Raw genomic sequence first — 27,728 nt, 5'->3', positions numbered from 1 at the left:
ATTGTCTTCTCATCCAGCTGTTTTACAAAACCAGAATAGTGGATTAAACCATGATTTTATGGGCATCTTTGCTTAATTAAGCGTCGATTCAGTTTCACAAAAGTGGTAGGAAAGGTTTTATTTGCAGCACTATTATATACAGTATATTTACTGATTTAATAAATACAAAGACAAAGTGTAAGCAATTAAAATCTGAATTAGATCATAATTTATCAACTTTAAAATCAACTTTTGCACACAAAAGTAAAATACCATTTTCACTCTTCACAAAGAGCTGTTGATAGAAGCCTGCACAGGAATGCGGCAAACAGTAAGGTCACATTTCTCCAAAAGATGGGAAACATCTGAAATGACCTCCAGAGAACTCTTAGCTCTCGGACTCATAGATCTTGATGAGGTGTTGCAGTTCTGTGGGGAATCCAGTGAGTGGGCAGCAGTGGTTAGCCTTCACATAAGTGTAAATGCAGCGGTAACAGAAGACAAAGCCAGATGTGGACAGCACAGTGGAGTTGGCCCAGAGCTTTCGGCACAGCGGGCAGTTCTTCTCATCCTCCTGGACATCCTCCTGCAGATGGAGCGGGGGAGGAGGTGCAGGCAGGGAAGTGATGGTTTTAACTGTGCTCTGGTTTTCCGAGGAATACCACCACTCCAGGAACTGCAGGAAGAAGACGCCCAGAGACAGGGAGGTGGAGAGGGAGACGGCCACACCCTGAGCTGCCCGAGACATGAGCCACCATGCTCTCTGCATCAGTCTGCAACCACAGGAACAACAGCATGATGTTTCTCTGTTCTCCATTCAGATATACACATTATGTTCAAGTTGTGTTCATCAGGAAATCTGGAAGCAGGATCTTTTTTTTAATAACTAAGAAAAATAAGCGCTAAAGAAAATCCTGAAGCTCCGTTTCTTCGGGTACTAATAATACAAAAACATGACCTGTCCTCACAAACGACAGAAACTTCCCTTCCTCTGCCAGCAGCATACATGCCCTTTCCCTCCTGCATAATTGGGCGTTTATTGTTTTATCATTTTGGGTGAAAAATGTATTATAAAAGAGTTTTGATTTATTGTTTCTATAGATTTCAATTGAAGATGTTAAATAGAAAAGAAAACTGACAGTATTAGGGCAAGTGTTATTTTTTTTACTATTTTCTAAACTGTTTCTTCCACAGGACTATAAATAAATATTAGTAGATTTATATGATTAAAAGCAATTTAGTGATATATATCACACTTCATTCAGTAGGTAGCATCCTGAAGAAGACTGGTTAAAATGTGAATGTTTTTCCAATGTTTGTGTTTTTAGTGCTATGAATGCTGTGCCATACAGTGCCAGGCATGCAGAGACCTAAAGTAGAACTTTATCATAATTTTTATTGTTATCACAACTGTACCTCAAAATATTGCAATAAAATTCAGTCTCCATAATACCCAGCCCTACTCCTGAAAACCCTGAACAGTTCACCTACCTCCCATCGGCCGGCCTGGGCCTGCAGCTGGTTTTCTGCTGTGCATCTCTGAGGTCATGTGTGGTGAGCCGTGCCAGTCTGACATTGGCCAGCCATAGCAGGGGACTGTGTGTTCTGCTGACTCCGAAAACAAAAAGCAATTGCTGGCAGAAGATCCAAGACCTCCAGGCCGAGCTGACATATGGGTATGCTGCCACCGCCGCTCGGTACAACCTCTGCTTCCTGGTCTGTGACAGCCTGATGGAGAAGTCTTCCTCCTCTCTCTGCCGGGCCAGCATCACCTCCAGCTTGGCCTGCAGGTATGGCACCAGGCACAAGAGCAGCAGGGACCGCCAATGAGAACTCTTGTGCAAGCCCAGGCGAGCAGGAAGGCCCCGCCCACCTGAGACCCTCTTGAGTCCATAGAAGTTCTCAGAGAAGGAGGAGCTGCACTGGGACAGGAACTGGTTCTGCAGGACGACATCCAGCAGCAGGTAGAGCTCATCGAAGCGTTTCCAAATGAATCCAAACTGGGACGGGTTGGATTCAGCCAGAACCTGAGACAGTTGGAGCAGCAGGGTAAGAAGAAGAGGAAAATCTTCATATAGCCTGGTGTCTACCAACAGGAAGCCTCACCTTGACTGCATGTCTCAGAGCAGGTCTGACAGCCTCCATCAGAGACTCCTGGGCCAGCACTTCAAAGATGGATGGCTGCTCATTAACAACTGTGGAGGTCAGGTGGGCTCCAGCCTCCGCCATGCCTTCTGCAAGAGACAAACCTGTCACCTCATTAATCTGGCAAAGTATCTAAGAATTAAACAGAAGAGTTATTTCTATACCCACTAGTCCCCCAAAAATGATGTCCTCTGTTTGCATATGGACCCATGTTCAGTCGTGGTGAAAACAACTTTCTGTACAACTTCACAACTTCAGTGTTTCACATGTTGTGGAGGAAATCTGAGCCAGTTTCCTGTGCATTGTTCTTTTGGTTCATGGAGGTTTGCAGACAGTGTTCCATTAGGGCCTCAAACACAAAATTTCAATCAGATTTAGTCCTGAACTTAATGGGACTGAGCAGTTTCTCTGGTTTACAGTATTCTGTTGTAGACTGGTGGTCGTGTTTGTGATCATAGTCTGCATCTATGAACAGCTTTCTGATATTTATTTGTAGCAACGAGACATAAAATAAGGTCAGAATTTTTGTCACCTCACCTGTTTAAAACACTTGGCTAAATATAAGTAAATGTGGAAAACCTGAAACATGGAGTCCTCTGTATAGTTGAGTAAAAATTGTGTAAAAGTAATCTTTTAATTTTACCAATATAGAACAAACTGAAGATTACTGTGATGGCAAGAAGCGTTCAAACTTCAAACACTCAGCAACTGTGAGACAAGTTTCATTGCTATAATGCCAATAAAGATTTTTTCTTATGTTACTGTGACACTTGATTATGACATCTACTTTTAGTAAAATGCAACCCCCCAGCCCGCTCCTCCTGGGTGCTGCAGTGTACGAGCCGAGCGCCTCTCCCCTGCGCCAGCCTCAGCAGCATCACGCGGTGAAGGAAGTCAGTTCCTTCAGACTAGCAACAGCAGCAATTAGAAAACACTTGGTGAGACTGCATATCTGCTGAGCTCACCACAGTCCAATGACTGATATCTTGAATTAGTATTGTGTCTAGTCAAAATGTCAGATTTACATAGCATTTTGCAATTTCAATAAAAAAAAATAAAAAAAGGCTTTTGTTAAAAAAGGCCAGATAGACCAGTGCCAGTTAACTGTTTGTATGCTAGTGTCAGCTCTTTGATGGCTGTTTGAAGAAAGCTTATTTATAAATGTATTTTCCAATTGAACAAATATTATAATAGTATTATCCTGTTGTTGACTAAAGTTAAACATAGGGCAGTAAGATACATCTGTTTTTTGGAAACATTGGTATGATTGCCTCCTGAATGGTGAGGGGTCTCTTATGTACTTTTATATTTATTATTGATTTGGGGGGGGGGGGTTGGAATTACGAGATTATAGAATTACGAAATTCCATAGACTTTGAGTCTGAAATAAAATCAGTTTAAATTTAGCAAGTGTCTGAATATTTTTGAACAAATCCACTATCTTCATAACGTAGTGGAGCACGTACAGCTTAGTTGTACTCTTCAGCTGTGAGGTTGTCTCCAATCATTTAAAATAGAAAACAGAGTCAGCCACATGAACCCACCTTGCTGATGTTGTTCCTGTCAGCAGCAGAGCAGCGTCACTAACGTGTCTTCATACTACAGCAGCGTCACGCGGTGATTTATCAACAGGTCGGGGTGCGTGAGACCTCGCAGTAAGAATGCCAACATGGTGTTTCGTTTTTAGGGTTCCGTTACTTTAGAGTCAGCAACCAAGAATCCTTACTGACCAAAGTTACAGCAGACGCCACTTCTTCGCACAGCACACAAATTCTTCTTCGCTGCGCTTTACCTGTAGCGCCAGCTCACAGTAGAGAAATTACTGCCACCAACTGCCACAGTATTCTTCTTCTTGATTTTTATTGGCGATTGGCAAGAAACGTGAAGTAGGCGCCATCTACTGTACTGGTATCGAATGATGGTCTAGTTATTTAAGAACTTAGGTAGAAAACAAACATATAAATCATTATTCGATTTCAAACAAAAATTAAATTACTTAATAGAATTTGATAATATGTAGTAGGTATAAGTATGTGTGTATGTATGTAGATAGATAGATAGATAGATAGATAGATAGATAGATAGATAGATAGATAGATAGATAGATAGATGTGTGTGTGTGTAATGTATAGATATTTAAGTAGATATATTTATGCATACATATAAATTGATAGTATGACTTACTAATCTAACCTTTTCCTTAACGCTGAAGTATGTAACTTTTTATGTTCATATTTGTTTAATTGCTTGTAGCTTTAATACATAGATTAAATTATACTGGACTGTATTTTCTATTTTTTACTAATTGGTTGATTTGGATTTTATTTAGTGTTGACAGAGTAAAGGGACTGGACAGAAATGTTAGTTTTCCTATTTCTAATTGTAAAAAGAAGTGTAAAAAAAAAGATGTATAGTTTACTTTTGCAAGGAACTGCCCTCATAAACTTTTCAGAATAAATAACTGATTCCAGGATGTTTTCTAAAAAATCAAACACAGAGACTGAACACTAAGCTGACTTTCTTTATATAATATAAACTATGCAGGAACAGACAGATGGGAGGGCATTGCAGAGGAATCAGAGAGATCAGTAGATGAGTGGAAGCATTTGGTGATTGACAGGGATTAATGGACAAAGCGTCTGCTGTCAAAGCCTCCATCATCAACATTGATTTGTGTTTAGTTGTTTTTTTATGCTGGTATCTGTACTGGTGTCTTTGTCTCACTGTCAGTTAGCTGATGAAGGAACAGAAAAAGTTTGAGATCCAGCAACATGATGTTCGGAGTCTTCAGCAGCAGAAGAGGTGAGTTGAAAAAATATCAAGATGAGCTAAAGCTATCATTGGAACGTAATTTGACTAATGTGAAGAGTGGAGATCTTTGTACTCTGGGATGTTTGCTGGCATTGCAAAAAAGTTGCAGTTTAATGTCTTCACAAAGCAGACAAAGGCTTTTGTGGATTGCTTCTTACTTTCTTCAAATTCAGACATATACATCAATTTTCTTAGTAATTGATAGAATTACTCTGTTTAACTTGAGTCCAATGTTTTGGTTATCCTTCCACAACCGTCTCCCTGTAATTTGTTTGTCCATTCCTTTTGACAGAGGTGGTGTAGCTGAACTGATCAGGCTTGTAGGTCGTCTGATTAACACACACTTTTGCTGCTCGATCTACAAATTTTGTGTGGGACTGAGACCAGGTCTTTGTGATGATCACTACAAAACAAATACTGTTTTGTCTTTAAGATACTTTATTACCTGATCTGATTATGATTAGATCCTCTGTGGAAAACCCTCTTGTGCACAAGCTTTATGTTCCTGACTGTTGACCACAGATATTGCTTCAGTGTTTTTGCAATATTCTTTTCCCAATGGTGCCCGCACCCCCACGGTGTAAGCTTCCTCACTTCAGGGGCCTCATGTATAAAGCGTGCGTGCGCACAAAAAATGTGCGGCGCCATATTTTACGCACAAGTCGGCATGTATGAAAATGAACGTTAACAAATGCAAATTTTTACCTGCTGTGAAAATGTGCGGCAACCACGCAAACTTTTTTTGTGGACAATAACAAACTACAAAGTACTAAAACTCACCTAAATACACTGAAATCTGAAACCATTCAGTGTTATTTAACCCAAGGAGCATCAAACCTGATGTTTTTTTCATAATTTTAATCTTTTTGTCCAAAAGAATAACTGGAACACTGAAAAGTTTTAAAACATTTTTACTGGTGTGAACGTAAACCTTGTTGTAAAAGCTATTTGTTTTTCTTATTTGTTTGGTTTTTTTTCACAGTTGCATCGAGGTGACCACTGTGTTTGGAGCAGAAAACAGGAGATGTAAACAATCAACCTTCATTTAACCTTTCCTCTAACTATGCCTCCAATTATATTTCCTTTTTGCTAGTTTTCCCACAAATATGAACATTCCTTTGTCTTCCACCCTCCTCGTGATTGTTTCCATTAATTTCTCTGGGTGGCTGCTCCTGCCTGTGGGAAGCTCACATGTGTGCCCACACCAGTGCATTTGCTATGAGCACGCTGACCTGGTGGACTGCCGCAATGGCAAATTTGAACATGTACCCAGGGGCCTCCCTCACGGTACGTGGCTGCTGAAGCTTGGAGGAAACAATCTGAGCATCATAGAAACCCGAACCTTTATTGGACTGTGGTCCCTGAGGGTGCTGGTGCTGACCAACTGTCACATCAAAGAAATACAAGCACAGGTAGGCAGAAAGAGATGGAAGAATAACTGCAAAAACATTAGCTGAGAATTGACTGAAATACATTTGATTGAAAAGTGGATATGCTTAAGCTTAGGTTGACATAATTTCCCACAGACAGGATGGGTATGTCATGACCATGCAAGGATAAGTGTGTTAGATAATGGATGGATGGATAGCATGGGTCTGCTTCAGAAAGTGCATGGCATCATGAAGATGAAGATTATATAGAAAGATTTAAACAAAGCATGTCACCAGCCAGGAAACTATGGCTTGGGGACAAATAGGACCTCAAAATTGACCCTGAGTATATCATTAAATTAGTCCCCAAGTTGCATAATTTGTGGGTCAAGCTGCTTTGGTGTGTCCGAGCAAGATGTCCAACAAACATCACTCATTTGTTTGTTGGACAAGTTCTGCTGGAAGAAATAGGCCAGAATTCTATTGGAAGGACTTAAAAGTGTCAAATGTAAAGTAATCACCAAAACAAGCAGTCATTCACAAGACAGAAACAGAAGCAGATCATGACAAGGGTGCAGATAAAATATTGTTTCTAAGAATTAGAGTTGAAAGAAAAGGAAACTGGAAACTGAATTGAAAAAAACTACTGTCTTGGTCGATTTAATATTCAGTGGGACATAGATAACTTAAAAATGATCATTTAAAGAATAAGAAGTTTCTCATCTTTGTATTTGCAGGCTTTTTTTTCTTTATCCTTCCTTGAAAAGTTGGATCTCAGCTGGAATCAGATAACGACTCTCCCTGTGGACTTCTCCTCCAGCTTGTCTGCTCTGAAGGAGCTCCGACTGGAACACAACAATTTAAATTATTTATCTGGATTCAGGTACCTGTCTAAGTTTTACAAAGATGCAGATTTTTGAGAAAGAGCATTTTCAAATCTTACTATATTATGACAAAAAATATTTGATTTTTTTTAGATTTTATGGAATACAGAAACACAGAGTTGTGCATAATTGTGATGTGGGTAGGCAGTTATACAAGAGTATGTTGTTTCAACATACATGTATGCTATTCATCCTACATGAGTTTCAATATTAAAGTAAAATGTAATGGAACACAACATTTTTCAGATTTGTGTTCATAGAAAATGCTGAAAAACAAGTATCAATTTCCTTTTCCTTTTAATCATGCATGTGTTTGTGTTGGTTTATTATTATAGAAAATCCACCCATGACAAAATGTAGATTTTAGGTATATGATTTTTTTTAGGTACATTAAAAGCTACCTAAAAGCTGGCAAAAACTCCCAGGTTTTAGGGTCAAAGTGAATAAGAGACCTTGATGAATAATTTTAGCTGAGTGATGAGGTGATGATGATGTTCTAGACCAGGAGTCTGTAACTCCAGGCCTCAAATGCCTCGCTCCTGCCACTGCTGGATTCATTCCTGCTAAAACAAACCTGAATCAATTGAACAAGCTATTCATTTTAAACAGGTACAGTTTGTGAACAGGACATGCCAGAAAGGAAATTAAGGTGTGTTGGAGCAGGAATGCATCCAAAAGTTAGCATATGCAGATCCATATTCTAGACTTTTTCTTCTGTCTTTGAGTTTCTGGACAATTTCACACAATACCTTTTGTTTTCAACCTTCAAGCTTGGAACACTTGGACAACATGGAAAAGTTGGACCTCAGTTATAACCAGCTGGTGTCTGTTGGCCCTGGTGTGTTCAGGGGCCTCTCTAGGCTGAGACAGCTCTTTCTACACAACAACAGACTGACAGTGGTGGAGCAAGGCAGCCTTGATATGCTGCCTGGACTTGAGGTAAATGAAGTCGATATAAACTGTAATTAACTACTGCAGAGATGGGCAACTCCAGTTGTAAAGGGCCGATGCTCGGCCAACTTTAGATGTGTCCCTGCTCCAACACACCTCAGTCAAATAATTAGCAGGACTCTTGAGAACTTGATTGAATACTGGAATTATTCAGCAATTTTATTTAGGACACATCAAAAAGTTCTAGATCACCAGTGAGCCCATCCCAGATCCCACCCCTGATCTAGAGAAATGGTGACCAGCTCCAGTGTTCTGCAGTTTTAGATGGACAATTTGAATAAGCTGTGTTGGAGCAGACACGTCATAAACTTGTCATAAACTTCTGCAGAAGCCTGCAGGTATGTAGAAGCAGGGACAACATGCTGAATACTGGCGCTTGAGGAATGACTGGACACCATTGATCTAGAAGTTCTGTTTTAATTTCAAGATCAGATTTTTAAAAACCTGTGCCCACTGACAGCTGGAGTTAGGCACAAACAGCCCTCTAAATCCCACAAAGACAAGCCTGTTATATACAGGATGGATGGATATAAAAAAAATAATAAGTGCATTGAATCAATCCTTAGGAACTGTCAGAATACATTCTGGGATAAAACAATGGTAGTTCATTCTGTCCTGAGTAAAAAGAATAATGGTAATAATTAAGAGAATGTAAATCAGACATGTGAATGTCTTCTCTCATGATTTTGAAAATAATTCTCTGTGTACAAAGTTTGTGCCTGTGTGTCTGTTTAGGTGCTGCAGCTGAGTAACAACAACATCTCCCAGATAGACTCTGACGCTCTGGCTCCTCTCTATAGTCTGGCGATTCTTAATCTGGAAGGAAACAACTTGCATCACCTGAAGTTTAAGACCTTCATCAGTCTTCATACAACAGCAACACACATTCAGCTTTCAGGTTAACTAGAACTTTTCTGAAAGGTTCTTCTCTGACTATTTTGGACTTTATTGGTAAATTAGTTGACTGGTAAGGAGGCAGCAAAAGAATTGGAATAGGCACATACACTCAGTGATGGCATAGATACTTTAAAAAAGTAATTGGATTATTGATTACTCCTTGAAAGAGTAACAAACATGTTTTTTGTGTGTTCCATTGTTGTCTGGAAAACTCTAAATAGGATTGTAGATCTCCCCCCAGCCTCTAGGTTGTGTGTTACGGCCCTTGTGTTTGCTGTCAGAGTGCAGTGCACAACGCTTCTCCTACTGCTCCACCACTCAGATGGCTGCTGCACACATCTGTGACACTTATCTTAATCTTAATGATTATAATGCCGTTTAGTTGTGCAACTTTACAGACACGTTCATTCATGGCTATTTTTATCTTAAGCTAAGCTGTTAGCAATATGCTAACTTTAGTCACCAAAAATAACAGTCCATGCTTACCAAAGACAGGACTACCACTTTGTGTCAACCTGTACTAGAGATGTCACCACAGTCATCTAACAAATTTTTAGTTAGGGGATGGGGCATTAATTGCATTTTCTCTACTTGCAAAAATCCCAAGCTGGAACCTTTGCACCTGCAAGCGACAGTGATGATCAAGAGGGAGAGTGATCTAATTTCTATTATTCTTATAAGACAGAATAATAGAAGTCAAAAGAATGTTGAAAGTAGAACTTTCTTGTTTCTCTCTCACTCTTATTTTTACCATGCCAGGCAACCCATGGAGCTGCGACTGTGAGCTACATCGTGTCTTCAGCAAGATCTTGCATGTCCGCTACCTCCATATTGACGACTACCGAAATGTGACCTGCAAGGACCCCCCACAGCTGGTGGGGGCTTCTCTGGCCTGGGTGGACAGTCAGCTCTGTGTTGCGGAAACGGCCACTGTCCTTGTCATTACCGTCACGGTCCTGGTGACTGTGGTGGCAGCTGTGGTGATGGCAGAGAGAAACAGGAAGAAAAGTCGTGGGAAGAACTGGGATGCTGACTCACAAAGTCCCCCATCTTAGAAAAAAAAGTTTTATAACTCATGTACATTTTTTACCCTATTTGCTTTTAGTGCAGAAAAAGAAGGCTGCAAATATAAATCTGCTAAGACTTATGAAGACTGACTTTGGACCTGCTGCATTCCCTCCAGCAGTAGGACAATACTCTCTCAGATTTCTTTCTCATTTTCAAAATCAGAACAGGCAGCAGGTCAGGCCATCACTGGTCCATTTTTTTTTTACAAGAAGTCCATTGCAGGGTAGTTTGGGAAAGACAGAATGTCACTGGGGTCAAATAGTCAGACTTGATGTTGCAACTATCTCTTTACTCATTAAATATGTGCATGTGCTTAAAGCAGTGTGATGGGGGTTTAGGACCAAACACCCACCTTTGCTACAAGAAAGCAAGTAAGACTCTAATTATTGATTTGTTGGATTTTCAGCTGTTTTGCCTAATCACAGAAAACTTAGGTATGCTGACAAGAAGCAGCTAGAAATATGTCTGTTCTAATGAATCAATTAGGCATGTGCTTGCATCTCTAACTCAGCATTTTCTATATGTCACTGTTTACATCAGTATTATTATTTTTTGTTTTAATAAACAGGGTTATTTTATTTGAACATTACATTCATTTTTTTATGTAAATATACTAAATTAAAAACCTGTTTACTTCTCAATTGGACTTAGTTCCAGAGTTTGACTGAAGCTTTCTAAATTATGATTAGTTACAATTCTGTAAAATAAATATTTTTTCGTTTGGGTTTTTTTCTGTCCAGTGGATGTTGTATTAATGTTGTTTGTTCTATAGATATAAATTTACTGATTTAAAGCATTCTGTTGTAGTTTTAGCTGTAATGTCTGTTTGTTCTAATAGAATGTATCTGTGAACCAGTGTCAAGTCTTTTGAAAGTGTGACAGGTTTTCTTCCAGGATTGAACCCTGGTTTCATCATTCATCATTTTTCATAATTCAATCAACTCTGAATGAATACTGAATAAGTGAATATTTATACAATCACTTATTTTATGTTATTTTTGTTTGTCATCAGTTTTCACTTTAACATAAAAAGCAGTTTTTGGTGCACTTTCTTTTCCAAAAAAGTGTAAGAGATCCAAAGTATTGAGAACATTTTACAGGCATTATAAGTATGCACAACATACTTTTTTTAATTTGTAAAAATAGTACATCATGTATCATTTTCTGCATTGGTCTATCAAATTAAATTCTAAATAGCAAATTGTGGTTGTAATGTGACAACATGTAAAATGTTTTAAAGATATGAATACTTTTACAGGAGATTATTTTATTAATCATGTCTTTTTATATGTAATGTTAACTCTGACAGCCAATCTGGAGTTATTCAGCAGGTGCGTTTCTCACCCTGGCTTATCTGCACAATTAATTTAATTTAAACTTTATCAAAAATACTCCCAAAAATCTGAAAGCCAGTCAAATATAAACTAGATAACATGTTTGATCTTGTTGAAAATTTTTAAGATGTTTTCCACCTGTCAAATTTTTTTTACATTTTACAATGATATTATAGTTGGTAGTTAAATTTCACATTATTTTTCTACGAATTATTTTGTTCTTCATGGCTGATTCGCTTCATTTAGAGTTAGTTTTTATTTGACTGAATAATTTACTTTTCATTTTTTAGGCACTTCTCTCACTGAGCACTAAATTAGCATACTTTTTGCTAATGATAAGAGTTTACCTGATTGTCTTACTCCTAAAGTAGGACAGGACATGGGAATAACTGTGCAGTGATAACACAGTGGAAGGTTTATATGCCGTCACAGATAGTTACATGATCTATTTGCCCTTGTTTTTAAAATCAACAGAACAGACAGGAACAATGAGGATTAGTGGGAGATTAACTTCCATGCACTGACTGATGGCAAGAATTTAGATTCAAGCTGAGAGATGAGTGCTGGAATTATCTTCTTTCTGGATTACATTTACAGTAAAAACTCTGATCTCTTCCACTCAGGAGAGTTTGGTTTAGCTAGAAAGGATGGCAAAAAGGGGAGATAGACATAAATACTGGCTAAATGGATGATAAGCAGTGTAAATTCTGCCCATGCACAGTTCTGGAATCAGAATGTTCGAAGGCTTTTAACTACACTGTGTGCACAATTATTTGGCAAGTGAGTATTTTGATCATAAGACCTTTTTTATGAATATTTTCTAACTCCAAGCTGGATAAACTTAAATGGCTTTAATCATAGCAAGTGATGTGTATCTGTGTAGTCAGTAGGAGTGAGGCCTAAGGAGGTCAAGACACTATGTCAAGGTGTGCATGAATATTAAGCAGCTTCTTTAGGCAAAATGGGCCAACAAAAAAAATAATAATTATCTTACGTTGAAAAGTGTCTCAGTGTTACGACTGGCTCAAGGTCATAACAATAACGGGAGACCATGCAGGGATTAAAGTGCATAAAAAGGAATGTTTATTAACACAAACAACAATGGATTGAGGATGTCAGTATCAGTGGTGTAATGCAAATGCTTGGATGTGGTGTATGAGTGCATATGGAATTGTTGAAGTGCAGAAACAAAGACAAACTCAAATGTGCAAAAGGAGGGGAGCTGAGGCCTGGCAACCAAACACCGCAAGCATCGAGGCAGAGTGGACGCTGATGGCGACCCAGAAGGTGGAGACAGCCAGGTTTAAATGCTCTGTGCTCCAAATGAATAAAATCAGCAGCACCTGTAAAGGGGAGGAGCACAAAGACAGACAACAAGACACCTGCAACCCAGCCCATAAGGTCCAGGGCCGTATCTCAGAAGGATGCAGGACTTCTTGAAATTGATAAAATATTGGAGCATGATCACAAAAAACAATCCAATGTTTTGTTGTAAATAGATAACATGGCCAGAGGAAACAAGATGAGGGGAAAAAAAGAAAAATTAACTACCAATGCTTTGAGAAGAATCAATCATGAAGAAAAACGGAATCCCATAATTTTAACCTACCTGGAGTATCTAGAAGATGTTCAGAACTCAGAGACATGGTACATTTCAGGACTGGGCCCAGAAATATCTCAAGACATATTCTTCAAAGATTTTATGGATGAAACGAGCAACCATCTTGCGTGACCTTTGTCACGCAAGATGGGAGCTTAAGAAGACAGACAAACAAAAAGGAAACACAAAATTACTAATTAAAAAGTGTATTCCCTGTTAGAACATGGCAGAAATGATTCATTTAATTGCTTCATCTGGACAGAAACACAAGCAGAAAAGGTTATTAGAGCAGAATAATCCAATCTAGGTTTGAAGTCTCTAGGTGTTTTCATCTTCATGGTTGAAAAATAGAACAAAAGATATACATTTTTGAAGTAACTATGAGTTTTGACGTATCACAAACAACATTTTTTTTAGTTCATGTAAAAATCACAACATATTTAGGCCAACATGTTCAACTAATCCTGGATCCCTTTTATAAAAGTGTTAAGTACTACTCCATTAGTTTTCACACTATAACTGACAATGTTTTTAAAGTCAGCAAATATATCCAAAATTGTAACAACTATTGTTGCTACGGTCAGGAGCAACAGCAGTTCAATAATATTATTGTTGCAACCCTTATTCACCACTAATCTACAGTATTTTAAAAGGTAACTCCAGTCACTGGTAGTTCTTCTGATGCCTCATAAAAGTCACTTTAAACTGTAGGAATGGTATCATGAAACGTTTTAGTTTTCAAGCCAACACCATACCTGTCCCAAACCTTGCTGGAGTTTTTCTTTCTATTTTTGTGGGTGTGTTAAGAATTACTTAAACAAATTTCGTAACTTATCAGCAGTAGGTGGACTTTGTCTGCTAAACACAGAAGCCTGGAAGAGTGTGTCAATGTGTGTGTAGTTCTCAGTTCGACAATGAACGCCATCAAGGTAATGGTTTGTTGATTTTCTGTATTACATATTTTATCATTTGTGTTTTACTCAGTTTCTGGTTGCTGTTTGTTGCAGATTCTTTGCTTTTTAATTACTGTCTCAGAGCTGAGTGTAATCAGCATGGCTGCTGAGGTTCCATTGAAACGGGTGAGTGACCTGTTGCTTTGTCCTGATCTCTGGAGGTTCTAAAACATAACCTGCTTCTTTCTGTCTCTCCATAGAATTCCCATCAGACAGCAGACAACCAACAGGGTAGGAAGTTTGCGATTGGGTTACATATGAGATTGTTCTCAGCCAAGTAGAGGTATTTTTTCTATTGTAGGAAAATGTTAAGTGGAGCACCAGGTGTAGTCAATAGTTTACGTATGTCATAATATACAATAGTTCAGATAATATCGGTCTGCAGAATCTGCGAGCTGCTTGGACCTCACAGACAAGAACTTAACATGTTAACATAGTGTTTTTTTATGGTGATCCAGCATGTTGAGCTCATAAATGACAGGACCTACTTTTCTGTTGATGAAAGGATCCTTTTACCATTTGGCCAAGTGACTGCTTTCAGTAGTTGGCAAAAGTAAAACACTTTTTGTCCTTCCTTAAATGTCCTCCTGCTAGCTGTTTCATCATAGTTCTGCTTCTGGCATTTCTTGTGATTGTGATTGCTTGTAGTAGCAGCATTTTTTGTTTGCATTCGTTTGTTTTGTTTGTGTGCTTTGGAGTTCGCATCATACATATGTTTGTTGCTCATTGGCACATGGCAGCCATTATACAAAACACTAAATGTCTTTTCTTTGTATTATTTTAAAACAAACTTCGTTGAAGTTTTTATTTAGCTCATGGTCTGACTTAGTTTTCTCTCTACTATCCGCTTGGCACCACATTTTGACAGGGTGTTATTGTTCCTGTCATTGCTCAAACTCGGTCGCGGAACTATTCTTCAGACAACTTAACTTAGTGTTAAAACAAAGTAGAAGGCGTAGATAATGATGGAAGGAAGAAAGGAGTAAATCCAGGCAGGGCAGACCACCATACAGCACAGGCCTAACACTAAAAGGAGCAAACTTTGCACAAAACTGCTATATCATAGAAAAATTATGAATGTACTTGTTGTATGTTTCCCTCACACTGCTAGTAAAGATATAAGTCTGAGGTATTTAAAATTATAAAATCTCTTGAATTGAACTGAGTTTTAACCTCTAACTGTCTAATACTAACACATCTACTATTGTTTCTGTGGTGCAGGGGGAGCTGTTGTTTTTTTCGCTGCACGCCAGGGCATGCTGAAAGATCTCCTATTCAACCCAGTTATTTTCAATCAGGTGTTGGTGAACCAAGGCTCTGGTTATGACAATAACACGGGTGTCTTCACTGTTCCTCTTGATGGGATCTACCAGTTTGTGTTTGCTGCTCAGCTCTGCCGTGGTGACCATAACAACCTCTGGGCCTTTATGGTCAATGGAGTTGAAAAGATGATATGTCATGCTCAGGTATGTAACTCACTTTAATTAAAAAAAACCCTCAGTCTCACTTGAGTTTAGGTAATAGCTAGCTCATAACTCGTGCTCAGACGTATCCCTGCAGCTTCTGCTCAGTGTGTCACGTCACCACCACAAACTTCAATGTGTTTTTTTGGAATTATTTGTGACAAACACAAAGTAGGGCATAAATTTGAAGCGGGAAAAATGAAACATTGTTTTCAAAATAATTTGCAAATAAAAATTATAATTAGCATTTTTATTGAGCCATTTTAGGCTACATTTCTACCAGACTTACACATACACAGACTGAAATTGTGGCCCATTATTCTTTGCAAAATAGCTCAAGGTGAATCATAGTGGATGACGAGTGTCTGTGAAAACAAATGTGAAGTTTAATTAGAGATTCTCAGTTCGATTTCACATGTAACTGAGAAAGTCTAAACCTAAAGTTGGATTTAGGTTTAGACTATACCTGGGACATTGTAACGGTTGAGTAATCTTTGATCCAAATCATTGTGTTGTGGCTCTGCCAGCTGTCCGTTTACTTTGGTTGGGTGAACAAAGTCCTGCCTGAGATCAATACGCCATTTTTCTAACAAATACTACTTTGAATCTGTAGTGCACTGCAGATTCAGACCCCAGTGCACTGCTGGCAGATATTTAGTAGCCGCACAGGCACACCAACTAGAAAGAAACAAACACACACTTGCATTCTATTGGCTGTGAGGTTGCCAGGCGATGGTACTTTTTTGTTTTGAGTGCGAACAGAATATGATTTGCAAGCGAGCAGAGATGTTTGGAGATTTGATCTGAGCAGAGAGAAGTTTTAAGTGTGACAAGAAAGATTTGAGAAAGCACAACGAAAGACAGCAGAAGTTTTGAGGACAAGCATTACAAGTTTCGAGAAGAAAGACATTAAGTACTGCTTTCAAAATAAGTGTAAGCACAGGTATTTAAAGCTTTGAGAACAAAAGATACAAAGTCCTGCATTGAGACAGAAAGTGTGCTCTCGACTTATGGCAGAAGAATTTCCCCATAGTTCAGAAGTTTTAGAAAAAAAGTCTGGAAACAATTGTTTCCGCTGGGGCTGAAAACACCATGTTTTACTTTTAGGTGACTGGCGGCGACACAACCCTCAACACTTGTTATTTCATTGAGGAAATGAAGAAAGGTGTTCAGATCTGGATAACACAATTTCAAGGCAGCTGTGCCTGGTCAAGCGCCACCTCAAAAACAATCACTTTCTCTGGTGTCCTGTTGGTTAGCCGGGGTACCTCCATGCTGGGAGGTAAGTATGGCTCCTGCCCACTACCCAACTTGAGCTACAGACAACAGTCCAGCTCTGCAGAAAAGACTATCAGCTTTTCCTGTGTCATCATCACCTTTCAAATGATCTTGTTCCTGCTAAATTAATCATGGCAGCTAGATAACTGCAGTTCTAAACTTCAGCTTTCATTTGTGAGCACCATCTTTTCTTTCTCTCATAAAGGATCTATATCTAGACACTACACTTCCATAGAAAACTATTTTTCTTTAACATACTCAAATGTTACATATTCCCACAGAAAGATAATCCAAGTAAATGCGAAAAGCAGTTTCCAAATTAAGATTACACTCATCAAGAGAAATCGCTTCAAACCAGTAGGTGGAAACACAACTAACTCACATTTCCTTTTTGGCAACATTTTAAATATTTTCTCAAAGTTTGCATTATAATTGGATAAAAACATTGCTGCTGATGTTTAAGATTCATAGCTAGTTACTGCAACTTTATTTCAATACTTACATCCAGGTCACACTAAGCATAATTTTGTCAAATGTTGGATACGCATGACTGTTAAAAAAGTATAATGTAGAAATTTATTTAGTTCAGAGTCCATGTCAGAATGATACTCAGATGGGATTTTTTATTGTCATCTGATAAATTTACTCACCTCCACAATGTTTTCAAGGTGAACATGTACGTGTGCACAAAGTAGTCAGATGTGTGAATTGTAATCCATCAAAAGGATGGATGAGCTGCACATTTTCCCATCACTGTTTAAAACACCAGCCAAACACAGAACATATTCAGTTAATGTGACCCCTTGCTTTGCTATTCCATTCTGAAGGTTTTTACTTCGACATTTTTTGTGCAACGACCCACCAGTGGATTGGAAAGTTCACTTATCTTTAATGCTTTAAGTAAATATAGTTTTCCCAGGAGACCATTGACATACATAAAGGTTATATGCTGCTTATGTTTCAGAAAAAAATAAGATCGGTTAACAGGAAAACATGATTATTTTGGTCTGCTTTCACTGCCATTTTGAGAGTGGCAAAATGTTCTGCTACTCCAAATGATTAAATCACCAGTGCATAAACTGATATATAAATTCATAAAATTTCAAAGGGCCATTCACTGTATTTTCAGTCAGAATTTAATAAAACATTACTTATAAGGATGTATTACATCACATTTTAGTATTGCTGTATAGTAGTTTTAATTGGTCTTTTCCTCTGTAGTTTTAGTTGTGTGTTGATAGTTTTGTGTTTTGGTTGAATAAAATGTCTTAATTGTGAAGTTAATTTCATTTTGTTAATAAACTCTTATGCTGCCCTCACAATGTGTTGCTCTTACAAAGCTAGACAGCTAGCTAACACTTGAGTTGTTGAAAATAATCCAGTCCTTGATAGTTTTCTTGTTTTATTTTGCAACTCTTCGCTGGTTTGTTTTTCTTTTCTTTTCTTTTCTTTTAGTTTTTGTAAAACTGTAACAAAACACAAAAGTATACATCAGCTACAGATACAGAAAACAATTAGGCAAACATGTGACTCCCAATTCTCTCCAATTAGCTAACGATGTAGCTTTAAATATTGGTTGGGAAACATAAAACTTTTCTACAAAATATTACACAATGCTGGAATAACGATTAATAAAATGAACTTACAGACAAATAGTGTCCAAGGAACAAACACCAACCGTACAGCTGGACGAGTTCTGCTTGACTGACCAAATTAAATATGTAAACAATGTCCACTAGGTGTCAGTAAGGGTCCATAGTTTAACTTAAAATTTACCAACCAAACAAAACATAATGATGGAGTCAGCACAACTCTTGTATGTCTGAAATAAGTTGTCAGTGTTTTTCCTATACATGTGTAGCATTCAGCTGTTCAAAATAATACCAGTGTCTTGATCTATTATTTTAAAACCTAGGTCTGTCATAAATAATACTGAGACTGAACTCTTTGTCTATATAATTGTGAGACACCGAATTTATTAGTTTATTTATTTATTATACTGTTCATGTGTATTATAGTTCACAGGTACCCCACCCAATTTGTTTTGTTTATTATAATAAGTTCATTCATCTTTCATTGTAGCTTGATAACTTAGTAACTGATATTTCCTTTATGTCATTGAATGCGACGGTTTTTGATGTGTGTTCCTGGAACGTTGGGGTGCAGTGCTCGGTTTCCGTTCTTCTGAGGAGCGTTAGGCACCGAGTATGTCAAGCTGTATTTTTGTATAAAGGTAAATAAAATCTTCTTTTTAATTCGCAAAGACAACTCCGAATGTCATCAGTGTCTGAGCCGAGCAACATATAGTGGCGAGCCAGCCAGGAGAGATGTTTTAAAAGGATTTTCCGCGAAACAAAACGTAGATTTTTTAGAACCGTTGGCAGGTAACGGTAGCGTTGTTCACCGCTCAAGTAAAACTCTCTCCGACCATCGGACCTGAGATCTAAAAGATTTAAGAAGAGAACATTTTTATGAGTTTTGTTAAGGAAAAATTATTAATTTTAGTGCTTAATACAGTTAATCTTACGACATGTGTAACAGTTATATTCAATACTCTTATTTGGAACAGGTTTCGTCTGAGATGCGGTAAGGAGCTGAATAAGCAGGCATCAGACAAGCAGGGCCCTTTGACAGACAGAGCAATAAAATTTACATTCCGATGGGGGAAGAGACTTTTTGGCGCCAGGGATCTCCCCGTATCAGACAGAGATGAGCACTAAGTGGTCCGCCCTTTTGCTTAGACAAAAACCAGACACCTTTGCCGTAAATGAGGGGAGTTTCCAAGTTTCTCTGGGTCCCTACGGAGTTTCTAATAGGTCAAAGAACGGAACGCCTTGACTGCATATATTAAATAGGGAAACACCTCTTTAGTTTAAGATTCCGTGTTAGGAAAAAATCGAGAGAGAGAGCGGCCGCTATTTTTTGCCTTTTTTGTCTTTGTTTCGTGTTTGTTTGTCTTCCCCTTGTGTGTCTTTATTTTTATGAGAAAAATGCATATCTCTGTTCCTCTGCAGCTTTGTTGTCGATTGCTTTGTATGAGATTAAACTCTGTGATCTGTGACGTCAACACGCTTTGTTGTTGTTTCGTTTTAGCAGCACGCCGCCGCTCGCCGAGGACTCGGAAGATTAAAAGAGGAAAAAGCCAAACGTTTTGTCCAAAGCTAGCATTAAATTACCTCTTTTTTTTTAACAGTTTCCACAATGGAACTGGAATCTCTGCTAGATGAAGTCACAGCCGCGCTTTGTCAGTTAAGCCATAGAGAGGAGAGAGAAGAAGAAGAAGAGATAAGATGGAGGAAAGGAATACTTGATGGTACTGTACTGCTGAGCGAGTTATGAATAAAAGCTGTTAAGGGTTCTTTGTCTACTTGAGCTTCTACCTCGTCCTAGCTTCCAAACATAACAATTGGCGACGATGACATCTGTACCCATGCCTGCACAGTTCCTGCCCTGCAGTGGAGAACTTACGGTTCCGTTTTCCACGTGGCGGAAGATGTTCGAGAACTACTTAACAGCTATTCATGCTACTGGGAATTCCTGGTCTGATGCTAGATGCCGTGCTCTACTAATTCATGCACTGGGCTTCGAGGGACAACGTTTATTTTACACCTTGCCTAACATCGGTACTTCATATTGTTGAGGAAAAATGATTATATTTAGTGCTTAATACAGTTAATCTTAAAAGGTATATGGAACACTCTTATTTTGAAGAGGTTGGTGTTAAGCATTTAAAACTAAACCAGATGGGTAAGCATTCAGAGACACAGGAACCAAAAGCAGATCCAGGGAGATCTCTCAATGGGACCTCCCGCTGTGCGGTCAGACCACACGAAGCCATAAAATTAGCATTTCTGTAGGCCAGAAGCACTGGAGACAGAGAGAGAGAGACATCTGGTCTGTTCACAGCAGATAAATGCCTGTAAGAAATCAACATCTGGGAGGGTGTGAAATTTAATGCAACATAGACGATTGAAACCGCTAACATTTAATTTCTAAGTATTAATACCATGTTTTTACTGAAGATTGTATTATCTCATTTTGCAACGACTAAATGATGAATGTATTTGAAAACTGTATTATCTGTGACTATATCAGAAGCAAATGGAAAGTGTTTAAATGAAAATGTTTTGTTTACTATTAGAAAATTGTTCAGGAATTATACCTCATTTTGTTCTGTTGATTTTATGTGTTATTTTGGCAGGACTCAATCTTTTGGGGTGCTGACTGTAGAGAAGCAAAACTGGGGTTTGTAAAGATAACCTTTCCTTAAAACCAAAATTACTAGATGTAAGTCTCTTTGAGAATTTATGTAAGGAGAGATAATGGGAGACACTTCGGATTTCACAGGTATCTGTGAAATTTTATCTTTTGTTTTCTGTGCCCGGGAGGGCCGCGGAACTACAGGGGGTCAGGGCCAGCGATCCGCTCTTTTGTTTTGCCAGAAAACAGATGGCCCTTTGATCTTTGCCGTAGATTAAGGGGAGTTCCAAGTTTCTCTGAGTGCCTAAGGGAGTTTCCAGTTGGTCAACTAGAGGAACGCCTTGAGTGCATATATTAAACAGAAAAACACCCCCTTAGTATAAAATTTGGTGTCAGCACTAAATTTTCAGAAAGTTGCCACTATTTTGCTTTTTTGCAGCAGCTCTCTCCAAAGTCTTTGCCTTTTCTTTGTTTTTTTTCTTTTTCTCTATTTTTCTTCTCTCAAGGTAAAGAATGCATATCTCTGTTCCTCTGCAGCTTTGTTGATTGATTCATGCGTTGCTTTGTATGAAATTAAACTCTGTGATTCTGTGACGTCAACACGCAGTGTTGTGGTTTCCTTGTCGCTGCACGTCGCTCACTGAGAGCGTCACTAGCTGAGAACGCCACTCGCTGAGGACTCGGGAGTTTAAGGAAGAAAGAGCCAAACGTTTTGTAACATTAGATTATCTTTCCTTAACAATATAATGAGGCAATGACGGCGTTGGAACTACAGTTTGCACCGAAGGTGAACGTTGTTGTGGCAAGACACCAATTCCGACAGAGAACGCAGATGGCGGATGAGACTGTGCCTCAATACATGGCTGCTTTACGTGAGTTGGCTATCACATGTGCTTATAGAACCATGGAAGATGAGATGCTACGGGATCAGCTTATTGAGAAGGCTTATGCACCGGAGGTGAGAAACAGACTTTTATTGGAATTTTCACTTATGTTGGACACCGCTATCACGCTGGCGTGTCAAGTGGAACATGCTCTTCAGTCATCCAAACTCCTCAGTGGAGCTACTGCTGTTCACACGGTTGCCCAGCGCGGACTTACTCAACGCAAGGATAGGAACCGGAAAGCCATTTCTAAAAATAGCCACACACGCACTTCGCAGCAGACAGCGCGAGCTTGTTATCGCTGTGGATCGACAAATCACCTGGCGAATGCACGAGATTGCCCTGCAGCCGCAGCAAAATGCAACAGCTGTGGTAAGACTGGACACTTTTCTAAAGTTTGCCGCTCTGCTAAACAAGTTAGAGAAGTAATGCCTGAAGTGGTTGTGCTCATGTTAACCGCAAAAGAAGTTAACTCTACTGACAGACTGCTTTGCAAAGTGAACATTAAAGCTGCGTCAGGGGAGTCTACTGATTGTGAATTACTGATTGATACAGGATCATCAGTTTCTATCATACCAGAGACTCTGTACAACAGACATTTTCCTGAGAGTGATCTAACTGCACCTCATGTGAAATTAGTCACTTACTTGAAAGAGGACATTCCTGTAATAGGATGTTTGGAAGCCACAGTTACCCTTGACAACCACACTGCTCCTGCTTCTTTGTATGTGGTTAAAGGAGGATCTGCATTCCTCAGCATGGACCTAATAAAAGCACTGAAATGGACATTTAGCCATGATTCAATCCATGTCTCACCTCCTGAACGTGCTTCTTCTGCTGCACCTGTGTTGCTAACAAAAACAGACTCTGCTTCTATTGGCTGTGTTGCTGGGTTTGTGCACAAAGTTAAAGTACATGAGGATGCAGTTCCAGTTCAGCAAAAACTCAGACGACTTCCATTTGCAGTACGAGAAGCTGTGTCACAGGAACTGGATCTACTTCTGAAGGAGGACATTATCGAACACATTGATGCTTCTCCCTGGATTTCTCCTATTGTGGTCACAACAAGAAAGGAAGGCAGACCAAGACTATGTGTTGACTTAAGAGAACCTAATAAAGCTATTGTTGCAGACAGTCATCCTTTGCCCCACATGGATGAGCTTTTAAGTGAGCTCAGGGGTGCCTATGTTTTCTCCACCATAGATCTGGCATCTGCATACCACCAACTTCTACTACATGAGAACAGTCAGGACCTCACGGCTTTCATTACACACAAAGGACTTTTCCGCTACTGCCGTGTCCCCTACGGGTTGGCCTCTGCTCCATCTGCATTCCAAAAAATGATGGAAACTGTGCTTAAAGGGCTACCTGGTGTGCACAATTACTTGGATGATGTAATTGATGCAGGATCTTCTCTACAGGAACATGACAGATGCCTGCGTGCTGTGCTCCAGCGTCTTACGGACTCGCTACTCGCTACCAAAGGCATTGGGCGTGCTGGAATGAGAGTCGCACGCTGGTCTGCACGTTTGCTATGCTTCACCTACGATTTGGAATACAGGCCTGGATCACAAAACCAGGCTGCAGACTGTTTGTCACGGTTGCCACTCCCTATGGACTCTACTCCTGTAGATGAACCTGACATGGTTGCATCCATTGTGTCAGCTCTGTCTGTCACTGAGTTCACTTCTGCTTCCTCTCAATGCCATGAACTCACACTCCTCCATGGACAGATAGAGAAGGGCTGGCCAAAGTGCAGGAAGGATGTGGACCCTGTCTTAATACCATACTTCCACATCAGGAATGAACTTTCTGCATCTCAGAATCTGGTCATGAGAGGTGAACATCGATACATCGTTCCTGTTGCTTTACGTGCTACTGTCATTCATCTGGCACATGAAACTCATCAAGGTGTTGTTCGCACTAAACAGAGACTTTGTGACCTCTACTGGTGGCCTCAGATGGACAAAATGGTTCAGTCTGTTATTTCTTCATGTATGACCTGCCAAATGAACGACAAATCTGCTCAAACTGCTCCTGCTCCTCTCCAACCCATTGAACTGCCGAACAGACCGTGGGAGAAAGTGGCTCTGGACATCGTGGGTCCCTTTGAAACTGCTGTTTCTTCATGTAGATTCGCTATAACATTAGTGGACTATTACAGTAAATGGCCAGAGGTGGCATTTTCTCACACTGTAACTACTGATGTTGTTCTCACATTTCTACGCTCTATTTTCAGCAGAGAGGGGAACTCCGACTACATAGTCACTGATAATGGGCCGCAGTTTCTTTCCAGCTCTTTTGCAGATTTTCTCAGAGAAAGGGGAATATCTCATCTGCGTACAAGTGTGTACCATCCACAGTGCAATGGTGCTGTTGCACACATGCAGAAAGATTGGAAAACTACAGTGACTGATTTCCTACAAAACTACAGAGCAACGCCACATAACACAACTGGAGTATCTCCATCAGAACTACTGCACAACAGGAAGATGAAAACAAAAGTGAACATCTTTCCAAGTTCAGAGAAAAGCAGAAAATGCACTACAGTCCAAGAAACAGTTAGACAGAAACAAGAGAAGTCTAAACAGTATACTGACAAGCGCCGTGGAGCAAAGACACCAACATTCAAACCTGGAGACATGGTGAGGGTAAAAAGACCTGATCATGTTCGCAAAGGCTCATTAAGATTTACTTCACCGCTGTCTGTTGAAAAACAGATTGGAGGAAGTACTTATGTACTCAGTGACAATAAAAGGTGGAATGCTGCCAGACTTTCACGCTATTCTGCAGGTATTCCACGTGAAACAACAAAACCAGAAAAGCATGACCCTGTGGTTCAGAGGAAAAGTGCTAGAACTTCTGCTCGACCTGTGTGGTTCAAGGACTTTCAACCAGGTTAAACAAAAGATGAATAAATGCATAAATGATTGTGTGTTACATGTTTAGGGTTCAGGTGAACTAATTCTCATGGTACAAACTGGTTACAAACACCTGGATTTTATGTTTACAATAGTTAAATTTGGTAATTATTTTCCATAGTAACTTCAAGTGTTAGAGTTTAAAAAGTACAGGGTTGCTGCTTATATTTGTTTGGTTGTGTGTACTTAAGTAATTACCTACTTTGATTACAGCTAAAGTTATATTTGTGACATACAAACTGTTAAATGAGGTTGATGTTCAGTCTTATACTAAATGGGTACATGCAATCTTTTCAAGTAAGGGGGGAATGTTGTGTCTACCACTAGGTGGTGTACTAGAATAGGATAGAGAGGAGAGAGAAGAAGAAGAAGAGATAAGATGGAGGAAAGGAATACTTGATGTTACTGTACTGCTGAGCGAGTTATGAATAAAAGCTGTTAAGGGTTCTTTGTCTACTTGAGCTTCTACCTCGTCCTAGCTTCCAAACATAACAGAGGTCAGTTATCAACTGAAATACTTTGCTACAGAGGAAGAACCGACGAAAGACAGTACCAGACGCCAGCTGATGAGGGTTGTAGAAAATAAGCTGGACGAAGTTGAAAGCAGCTACACTCCAAATGACGCTGTGCAATTTGTAAACAAACTTTTATGGGCTCTGGGCCGACCGGAAGCTAAAGAGGAGCGTCGTGGAATTCTCCGCTCGTTCGATACAAGTAGCAAATATGAAGAGCTGCAAGGGGAGATCAAGGCCATAGCAGAAAAACTCAGACTAACGGAAGCCGCTGCCGGCCGGCTTTGGGCTGAGCTCATCAGCCAAAGTACCGGAGGTGACCATTCGCCGTGAGTTTCGCATCTGTGGTCAAATAGGAGGTAGCGGGCAGCGTGATCGGCTGTCCTACACCAGCCTGCTGCACCAGATAGAAAATGGACTCCGGAAAGGCCACAGTGAGCCAGAAGTTATGGAAGCGGTGATAAGAGCAATCAACCCTGGTCTCAAGCTGCGTGATATGCTGGAAATAAAGACTGATTTGACGCTCCCACAGCTAAAGACAATATTAAAAGGACATTACAGAGAAGATGACACATCTGACTTGTACCAAAAACTGGTGAATATTTCCCAGGACCCAAAAGAGTCAGCTCAAGACTTCTTATTCAGGGCCATTGAGCTTAAAGACAGGCTTTTATATGCATCCAAGAACGAAGAAGCGGAAGACTACAGCGTGGACCTGGTGAAAAGGAAGTTTTTAAGATCAGTGGGTACAGGACTGCAAAATGATAATATCAAATTTCAGATCAAGACACTTCTTGACGACCCAGATGTAACTGATGAGACACTGATTGAGAAATTTAATGAAGCTGCAAATCTCGAGACAGAGCGGCTAAACAAACTAAAGAGAAACAACCCAAAAACAACAAGGATTAACGAGCTGCTCACTGAAGATGAACCAAGCTGCAGATCTCAGACCAAGGATGACAAGACGACAGCTCCTGCTCTACCTGAAATGCACACCTTAGTGAGCGAACTGAGAAACGAGGTTGCGGAGGTAAAACAGATGTTCATCGCTTCCCTGAACACCAGTAAATGGCATGCTGCAAAGAGGACATCGGACGCTGGGGGTACCCAGAGAAGGAGGGGATGCAGAACCTGCCAGAGCAACGGGAAAGGAGACGACTGCACCCATTGCTTCAAATGTGGTCAGCCAGGTCACGTCTCCAGAGGATGCAGAGTTCCACGTCAGCAGCAGGAAAACATTGGAGGGCCACTGTCATGGGACCAGCAGTGACCCGGCCACCACATGAGGAGTCCCGCCGCTGCCTTTTCTGCTACCGGGAAGAATCAGTTGACGCTCCACTCCAGAGGTGTTCAGGTTGCTCAGCTGCCATGTATTGTTCCAAAGCATGTCAGACACAACACTGGCACAAACATTACCACACATGTAAAGCTGTGAGGCTAGCTGAACAATATCTGGGTGAAAAAAATGAAAAGAGTTGTTTTCCGCTTGTAGAAAATGTTGACATTTTCTCAGATAAACAGGGGAAGAAACTAGTAAAACTAATTGGTAGGCGTAAAATGGTGAGTTGCACTTTTGACAATCTACCAGTTGTAGCACTGTGGGACACAGGTGCACAGGCCACAGTGATAAATGACAATTGGAGGGCGGATCACTTACCTCACACCACTATAAGGGGGATAGATGAGCTCTTGGGATCAGAACCATTAAAAGGGCTTGGTGCTAATCAAACAGAAATACCATTTATAGGGTGGATCCCCATAGATTTTAAACTTACTGGGGTTAAAAAGTCTAGCTCTAGCCTCCTAGTGCCTGTGCTTGTCTCAAGTGACCCAAATGTGGCTCAGGACCCTATTATAGGACCACAGGTTACAATGTAACTTTAAAATCACGTCTCATTCTGGGCCATATCGAGGCTGTAAAAGCAATATATCCAGCTGGTTTGCAACCAGTAGAGAACCGACAAATTAATAACATGACAAGGGATGCAGATGTTAAAGTTTCATCACCTGCCAGCAGTGACCCGAGTGATATTTGGGATCCTCCTGTACAGGCAGATCATTTAACTGGTGAGCAGCAGCTTGCAGTGAAAACAATGCTCAGAGAGGAGTGTAAAGCTTTTGCCAAAGATGAAAATGATATTGGTTGTATTCCCAGTCTTCGCATGCACATTACTCTCAAAGATCAGACACCAGTTCAAAAGACCTACGTTAGTGTGCCTAAACCACTGCACCAGGAAGTAAAATCCTACCTGCAGGATTTGATAAACAGAGACTGGGTTACAAAATCAAAGTCATCCTATTCTTCGCCAATAGTCTGTGTGAGAAAGAAATCAGGCGAGCTCAGACTTTGTGTAGATTATCGAGAACTTAATCGCAAATCAGTACCTGACAGACATCCTATTCCCAGAATACAAGACATGCTGGACAGCCTTACAGGTAGCTCCTGGTTTACAGTATTGGACCAGGGAAAGGCTT

General features: G+C 39.9%; 3 protein-coding genes across 4 annotated transcripts; 2 read left to right on the top strand and 1 right to left on the bottom strand.

The window, feature by feature from the left end:
- Positions 1-87: 87 nt before the first annotated feature.
- pex12 (peroxisomal biogenesis factor 12) lies at positions 88-3,973 on the bottom strand. The gene is made up of 4 exons (XM_028021938.1): positions 3,669-3,973; positions 2,086-2,213; positions 1,471-2,006; positions 88-752 (listed from the first exon to the last, which is right to left on the bottom strand). Exons 2-4 carry the CDS (start codon positions 2,206-2,208, stop codon positions 368-370), a joined length of 1,044 nt encoding a protein of 347 aa, XP_027877739.1. The 5' UTR covers positions 2,209-2,213; positions 3,669-3,973; the 3' UTR covers positions 88-367.
- Positions 3,974-7,970: 3,997 nt separating this feature from the next.
- On the top strand, positions 7,971-9,078 carry LOC114147697 (leucine-rich repeat-containing protein 38-like). The gene is made up of 2 exons (XM_028022252.1): positions 7,971-8,128; positions 8,876-9,078. The coding sequence occupies exons 1-2, from the start codon at positions 7,979-7,981 to the stop codon at positions 9,041-9,043; spliced, it is 318 nt and encodes a 105-aa protein (XP_027878053.1). The 5' UTR covers positions 7,971-7,978; the 3' UTR covers positions 9,044-9,078.
- A 4,762-nt stretch (positions 9,079-13,840) lies between these two features.
- LOC114147553 (uncharacterized) lies at positions 13,841-19,336 on the top strand. 2 transcript variants are annotated; one of them, XR_003596073.1, is made up of 6 exons: positions 13,841-13,968; positions 14,047-14,118; positions 14,193-14,223; positions 15,214-15,458; positions 16,563-16,915; positions 19,213-19,336. XR_003596073.1 is itself a non-coding variant. In XM_028022033.1 (5 exons), the coding sequence occupies exons 1-5, from the start codon at positions 13,954-13,956 to the stop codon at positions 16,860-16,862; spliced, it is 663 nt and encodes a 220-aa protein (XP_027877834.1). In that variant the 5' UTR covers positions 13,841-13,953; the 3' UTR covers positions 16,863-17,080. The 2 variants fall into 2 exon arrangements, 1 of the variants encoding a protein (XP_027877834.1); XM_028022033.1 differs by lacking the exon at positions 19,213-19,336 and having other exon boundaries at positions 16,563-17,080.
- Positions 19,337-27,728: the final 8,392 nt, after the last annotated feature.

The sequence above is a fragment of the Xiphophorus couchianus genome, chromosome 7, assembly GCF_001444195.1.
Source record: "Xiphophorus couchianus chromosome 7, X_couchianus-1.0, whole genome shotgun sequence".
NCBI classification, from domain to species: Eukaryota; Metazoa; Chordata; class Actinopteri; order Cyprinodontiformes; family Poeciliidae; genus Xiphophorus; species Xiphophorus couchianus.
The sequence above is the reverse complement of the archived record's forward strand: the minus strand, read 5'-3'. Positions and strand labels throughout refer to the sequence as shown.

What these genes read in the sequence shown, in the direction of transcription:
- pex12 (XM_028021938.1), bottom strand. Translation starts at nt 2,208, where the DNA reads ATGGCGGAGGCTGGAGCCCACCTGACCTCCACAGTTGTTAATGAGCAG. An exon ending in CTCTGAGACATGCAGTCAAG is followed by an intron (nt 2,007 to 2,085) that starts GTGAGGCTTCCT and finishes CAACTGTCTCAG; the next exon opens with GTTCTGGCTGAATCCAACCC. An exon ending in CCCAGGCCGGCCGATGGGAG is followed by an intron (nt 753 to 1,470) that starts GTAGGTGAACTG and finishes CTGTGGTTGCAG; the next exon opens with ACTGATGCAGAGAGCATGGT.
- LOC114147697 (XM_028022252.1), top strand. Translation starts at nt 7,979, where the DNA reads ATGGAAAAGTTGGACCTCAGTTATAACCAGCTGGTGTCTGTTGGCCCT. An exon ending in ATATGCTGCCTGGACTTGAG is followed by an intron (nt 8,129 to 8,875) that starts GTAAATGAAGTC and finishes GTGTCTGTTTAG; the next exon opens with GTGCTGCAGCTGAGTAACAA.
- LOC114147553 (XM_028022033.1), top strand. An exon ending in GACAGCAGACAACCAACAGG is followed by an intron (nt 14,224 to 15,213) that starts GTAGGAAGTTTG and finishes TCTGTGGTGCAG; the next exon opens with GGGGAGCTGTTGTTTTTTTC. An exon ending in AGATGATATGTCATGCTCAG is followed by an intron (nt 15,459 to 16,562) that starts GTATGTAACTCA and finishes TTTTACTTTTAG; the next exon opens with GTGACTGGCGGCGACACAAC.